Source organism: Lipotes vexillifer, unplaced genomic scaffold (assembly GCF_000442215.2).
Source record: "Lipotes vexillifer unplaced genomic scaffold, Lipotes_vexillifer_v1.1 scaffold1094, whole genome shotgun sequence".
Lineage (NCBI taxonomy): Eukaryota > Metazoa > Chordata > Mammalia > Artiodactyla > Lipotidae > Lipotes > Lipotes vexillifer.
Window position 1 is genome coordinate 4,748,493 of NW_006792775.1, and position 6,766 is coordinate 4,755,258.

The 6,766-nt window shown below is 50.8% G+C and overlaps 1 protein-coding gene across 3 annotated transcripts in view; it reads left to right on the forward strand.

Moving 5' to 3' along the window:
* The window catches only part of CPT1A (carnitine palmitoyltransferase 1A), a 57,034-nt gene that overhangs the window by 49,532 nt on the left and 736 nt on the right, over positions 1-6,766 (forward strand). For all 3 annotated transcript variants that reach the window (XM_007465978.1, XM_007465979.1, XM_007465980.1), the window contains 4 exons: positions 2,061-2,195; positions 3,864-4,016; positions 4,748-4,861; positions 5,108-5,200. In XM_007465978.1, coding sequence (XP_007466040.1) covers positions 2,061-2,195; positions 3,864-4,016; positions 4,748-4,861; positions 5,108-5,200 — 495 coding nt within the window. The remainder of the gene's footprint in view (positions 1-2,060; positions 2,196-3,863; positions 4,017-4,747; positions 4,862-5,107; positions 5,201-6,766) is intronic.

A 6,766-nucleotide genomic window follows, 5' to 3' on the forward strand; every position in this document is an offset into this window, starting at 1 on the left:
TTTTGTGGTACGCGGGCCTCTCACTGTTGTGGCCTCTCCCGTTGCGGAGCACAGGCTTCGGACACGCAGGCTCAGCAGCCATGGCTCACGGGCCCAGCCGCGCTGCGGCATGTGGGATCTTCCCGGACCAGGGCACAAACCCGTGTCCCCTGCATCGGCAGGCGGACTCTCAACCACTGCGCCACCAGGGAAGCCCAAGATGGCCATTTTTTTAAATTGTGGATGTAATGCATGATTGCGCTGACCACTTGTGCAGTTGAAGTTTGATGTTGGAAAGCTGACTTCAAATAAATCATTGCATCATCTATCCCAAGTTAACCTGTATTAAATGACTAAAGTACTACATTTATACTTTTTCCTTGTCCCCTCCTTCCCTCCGTGCTCCCCCCAGTGTTTCATGATGAGCCCCTTGGAAAGCACCCCCATAGTAAGCTCCCCTCCTGTAGGGAGTTCTCCCAAAGGCATATTTGGTAAATGACCTGGGACCCCCTGCTGACCGTAGGCCAGAATGAGGAGTTAGAACCTCTTGGACCCCATCCAAGGGAAATTTAATAACCAGTGTATTAAAGGACGAGTGCTGTGAGCTGGTGGGTCTTTGTGCTGGGTGCTGGGGGCCACCAGAGGCTGGGATGGCACTCAGACCCCATGGCCGGCTGGCTTCATCCCTGTACGTGCAGGATGGTGGGAACAGCCAATGTTAAGTCAACCCTACCAGCCTTGGGGGTGGGGGGAAGAGCCCTGCAAGGCTACTCGCGGGTCTGGCTCACACACCGGGGGTTCAGCCTTGCCCGCTCCTGAATTTACTTAACAGTATTGGCCTATTGCAGGGTGTCCCCTGTCACCCTGGGGCCACCAGGACCCAAATGCCCAGAGGGGTGTCGTCTGGTCAGGAATCATCTGGGTCTACAAACTGCCGCTCAGCACTTTTCCCGTCCACATGGGGGAACTTGGTTGTCTTGGAGCAGGTGGTTTGCAGATGGTTTCCTCCCGTGGCACGGGTGCTGGGCTGCCCCGAGCTCCCGTGGACCTGACCCAGCTCTCATGCATCACCTGCTGTGCCATCCGCACATCACCTGCAGGGTCCCAGCCCCAGGCGCCTCTAGCCCTTCCCGTCATCCCGTCTCCCCTCTGCTCCCTGACACCAGCGTTCCTGGACCCCATCAGGGCCTCCACCCTGCCCTTCCCTCTGCCCATCTTGCCTCCCTCTTTTTCTCTCTGGACTTGGATTCCACAGCCTGTCACCATCACCCCGACCTCGGCCCTGGGGCCCCAAGCACAGCAGACCCATCCCCAGCGCAGTCCAGGTGTCTGCCTGCTTTGGTCCTGCACGGCCGGAGAAAAACCCCAAATCGCTGGCTCATCTTCCTTAATTCATGAGCCCTGACTCTGATGGCCCCAGACCACCATTCTCTGTGCCCTTAGAGCCTGTTACACACCCACTTTCTGACTCCAGCGCCGTCTCCCCATCCCCACTCTGAGTAGATGAACTTATTTCACCGAGAAAACGTGAACATTCTAAAGAGACCTCCTGTCTGCCTCCCACTGCCTCTGCCAGCTCCCACACAGCTGTTCCCTCCTGCTTTCTCTCCCTCCTGTCTACCCGGGGCGGGGGGTGGGGGGGGCTGTGCGCTGCAGGCGCCGGCCACCCACCCACTTCCCGCTCCCTGGAGGAGGACGTTCCCAATCGGTCCCCTCTCCTGAAGTTAAATAATTTCCTACTCTTGCATGCCGATCTCCTGGTCCTGTCCTGTATCCCTCCGTAGTCACGTCTGCACTCGGGCAGGTGTGTGAAACTCAGGAAATCGGGTCATGGCACCAGTTGCATTTGGAAACAGAAACCTGGACCGCCCCCTTCCTTTGCAAAGCTAATGACGTTTCCACCTGCCTGCTGCATAAGCCCGAGTAAAAATTGACGATGACTATAAACTGCAGCTGACGATGACTATAAACTGCAGCTGACGATGAAGTGTGCTTTTCCCGGCTGACCTTAAGCGATGCCCTCTTATGCTTTAGTTTGTCAACGTGCCCTGCCTTGTGTTAAAATATTTTTCCTTTCCCAGGACATGGGCAAATTTTCCCTCACCTACGAGGCCTCCATGACCCGGCCCTTCCGAGAGGGCAGGACGGAGACCGTGCGTTCCTGCACCACTGAGTCGTGCAACTTTGTGCTGGCCATGGTGGACCCCACGCAGACGGTAGGTGCTGCCCGGCCGGGAGCGGGACAGTGCTTTTCACAGAACAGCCCCTGAGGTTGACACGCAGCCTTCCCTGATTAAATCCCATGCGTACGGACCCAGCAGGTCCGTATCCAGCATCTCCTTTCCTTCACCCCTCTCGAAGGGACAGAAGGTATTAAAAGGTGATTGTCGGGGTCTTCCCTGGTGGTCCAGCGGTTAGGACTCCGCGCTTCCACTGCAGGGGGTGCGGGTTCAACCCATGGTCGGGGAGCTAAGATACTGCATGCCTCGTGGAGTGGCAAAAAAAAAAAAAAAAAAAATAAAAAAAAAAAAAAAAGAAAATGTCGGGGTCTTCCCTGGTGGTCCAGCGGTTAGGACTCCGCGCTTCCACTGCAGGGGGTGCGGGTTCAACCCATGGTCGGGGAGCTAAGATACTGCATGCCTCGTGGAGTGGCAAAAAAAAAAAAAAAAAAATTAAAAAAAAGAAAAAAGGAAACTGTCAGGACAGACACAAAGGTTCATGTTTGCATCAATCTTCTGTCCTTCCGTAACTCCTATAAATCAGATTATACTTCCTAAGAGTCTTCAAATCAGAGCAGTACACAGCCAGTGAATAAAGGAGTGGCAGGGAGATGCTGCAAGACAGTGCAAGTAGTCGGTGTCTGGGTGGGAAAACAGTGGCTATCACAGGAGCCTTCTGCTCGGGGCTCCTGAAGCCCGCTGCCCATATGCCGAAGCTCCTTGAGCAGGCTTGGGGCTCCAGGTTTTCTGTACGTTGCCTTTGACAATCCTAGCGGTGGCCCATGAGTATCATCAGTTCATTTTTGTAGGTAAAGGAAAAGAGACTTAGATGAATTCGGCAAACAGTTAGGGGCTGAGGCCCATCCACGGCCAGTTCTGCCTGACCCGGAGTGCAGGTGCCTGCTGACCTCCGAGGAGACATGGCCCCGGGCTCTTGCTCTGCTCTGGAGGAAACTCTGTTCTGGAAAGCCTTTCGGTTCTGTGGGAAGAGCTCAGTAGGTCTTGTGACGGATTGCTCTGATCTGTCATTAGCTGCCTTCAGAATCAGCCTTGAGGACCAGTTCTGGAGTGGGTGGGCCAAAGCCCGGATGGGCCTCCACATCCCACGGAAGGGTGCTGTGTCACCTCGTTCTGTGATTGACTGAACAGGGCCCAGACGAAGCTGAAGCAGGCTTTTCGGGTCCATCCTGAAGGCCCCAGAAGCGCTGTTTTAGTAGAGCTTCCAGACCACTTTGGAGGGTTATTTATGATGCACAGGAACATCGCAGCCCACTGAGAGGGACAGACCGTCATTTCCACCTGATGAGACTTGGAGGATGGAGCTTTCCTACCTGCTTGGGGTCTCATTTGTATAAAAGGTGGAATGATGCCCAGTGGGCTGCACACAGGACCCCGAAACTGCCTCTCCAACAACTTGTCCCCCTGCAGCCTCCACGCTGCCCCGTTCGCAGCGAATCTGCGGAAGCGGCAGTCGGCCCAGTGGGGTTTCTGGTCAGGTCGCCTTGGCAACCACCCAGAGACACCCCCACACACACCCCCGCACCGCCACCAGTGACCTGCTTTCTCAGCACCCTGTCGGACCACTGGAGAGAAGGGCCGTGAGCCTCTTTCTGGAGCTTAGCCCATGATGCACGACTTGAGAGTCCCTGTCTTTTGTTACTTTAGGTTGAACAGAGGCTCAAGTTATTCAAGATTGCGTCCAAGAAGCATCAGCACCTGTGCCATCTGGCGATGACCGGCTCCGGGATCGACCGCCATCTCTTCTGCCTCTACGTGGTGTCCAAATACCTCGCAGTTGACTCCCCTTTCCTGAAGGAGGTGAGTCACTTCTGGGGCAGCCCGCTCAGCTTTCTTGGCTAAACCCAGACTTAGTAGATCAGTAGTAGAGCTTTGCCAATCGGAGCTGGCCTCACAGGTGAGTCTTGGGGCTCAACTGTCCTCACCATGGAGAACTGGAGCCGCATTTCTTCAACCCCTGGAATGCCATGGCTTGTACGGAAATAATTAGCAGGTGATGAGCTCTGAGTGTTGTTTTCTTTTTTTTCGGCCGTGCCACGCAGCATGCGAGCTCTTAGTTCCCCAACCAGGGATCGAACCCATGCCCCCTGCAGTGGAAGTGTGGAGTCTTAACCACTGGACCGCCAGGGAAGTCCCAGTAAAATTTAAGTTTTTAATAATGGCTGTGTTTAACAAGCAGCTTGGAAAATTCCGGAAATATGGCAGCCATCTCAGGGGAGCTGGTACCAGTCAGCTCCAGCACACCACTGCCCCTGTTCCGAATCTTACTCCACGTATCTGCCACCTTCCCTGCCTTAAGACCCCATCAGCTGGTGTTGGCCCCTCCAGTCCGGGTGTCCTCACCTGCTCGATCCCTCTCCGCAGACCTTCTGCCCCGAGCCGGCGAGACCTTCAGGGACATAGGCCTCTGGTGTCTGAAACAGTGTGAACACCGAGCAAGCCATTTCTTGTCTTCCACCCGGGCTCCTCGGGAACAGAAGAGGATGGAATTGGGAAGTGTTGTTGGAACATTTCCTTGTTTTACTCCACAGGTGCTATCTGAGCCTTGGAGATTATCCACCAGCCAGACCCCTCAGCAGCAGGTGGAACTGTTCAATTTGGAAAGGAATCCAGAGTACGTGTCAAGCGGAGGCGGCTTTGGACCGGTAAGCGGCCAAGCGTCTGCAGATATTGATGGCAGTCTCATAGTGAAAATGTCAGAAATTCCCTTTGCCCGTGGCCTCATTGCCCAGGGTTCTATTGATCGATTGGCCGTGCCCCGCGGCATGCAGGATCTTAGTTCCCCGGCCAGGGATGGAACCCATGCCCCCTGCAATGGAAGCGCGGGGTCTCAACCACTGGACCGCCAGGGAAGTCCCCCTACGGATCCATTTAAATCTGCTCTTCCGTAGGTTGCTGATGACGGCTATGGGGTGTCGTACATTCTCGTGGGTGAGAAGCTCATCAGTTTCCACATTTCTTCCAAGTTCTCCTGCCCTGAGACAGTAAGTACAAAACAAAAGTTCTCTTTTCTAAAGTTGGGGTTTTTCACTGTTTTCTTTTGAGCACATCCTTGATTTGACAGAAAATTTCAATTCAGTTATGTACTCCTACTTGGTTGGGACATTTTCAAAACAAGGATTTTGAAAGTCTCTTAATAGTTTTAAAGGGATCGATCTTATTTGGTTGAAAGTGTGTATCTTTGCTGGTCACAGTGGTTTTAAAAATGTTGGAGTGCTTCTAGGGCTTCCAGACTCTCTGTAACATTGGAGGGTGGATTAAGATTCGTGTGCACGTGCTAAGAAATACATATACACATTGAAGCAGGGGTCTGCAGTGTTCTCTGTGAATGGAACCCGTGACCACCTTCCTAGCATGGCACATTTAATCCTTATTTATATTCTCTCCTTTCCACATTGTACATAGCCTGACAGGCAATGCCAGGTTCACCTTTAACAGAGAAGATTGGAATTCACTTGCTTATTGTGTTTTATGTAACGCATTGACATTAGGGGAAGCCTTAGATTAGGGGAAACCACACCCACACAGAATGTAAATTGGTGCAGCCACTATGGAAAACAGTATGGAGGTTCCTTAAGAAACTAAAAATAGAGCTACCATATTACCCTGCAATCCCACTCCTGGGCATATATCCAAAGAAAACTTTTAATTCAAAAAGATAACATGCACCCCAGTGTTCATAGCAGGACTATTTAACAATAGCTAAGACATGGAAGCAACCTGAATGTCCATCAAGAGATGAATGGATAAAGGAGATGCAGTGTGTGTGTGTGTGTGTGTGGTGTGTGTCTGTGTGTGTACATGCACACACACAGACACACACAGTGGAATATTACTCTGCCATAAAAAAGAATGAAGTAATGCCATTTGCAGCAACATGGTTGGACCTAGGGATTATCATACTAAGTGAAGTAAGTCAGACAGAGAAAGATAAATATCACATGCAATCACTTATATGTAGAATCTAAAAAAATGATAAAAATGAACTTATTTACAAAACGGAAATAGAGCCACAGACATAGAAAACAAACTTAAGGTTACCAAAGGGATAAGGGGGTGGGGAGGGATAAATTAGGAGTTTGGGATTAGCAGATACACATTACTATATATAAAGTAGATAGTCAATAAGGACCTACTGTATAGCACAAGGAACTCTACTCAATATTCTGTGATAACCTGTATGGGAAAAGAATCTGAAAAAGGATGGATGTATGTGTATGTATAACTGATTCACTTTGCTCTACACCTGAAACTAACACAACATTGTAAATCAACTATAATATAAAATAAAAATTAAATTAAAAAAACAAACTATCAGAGTTATTTCACTGCAAAAGATAAAGTGTTGGAAGCTAACGGAAACTTCAAAAGGTGTGTGACAATTAGCTGAGGCATGGAAACGATGTTTGCTCCATACAATAAGTTATATGACAAGAATTAAGACAAGTACTGTTCAAACTACTCTTTTTTTTTTTTTTTTTTTTTTTTTGGCTGCATTGGGTCTTCATTGCTGCGTGCGGGCTTTCTCTAGTTGTGGCCAGCAGGGGCTA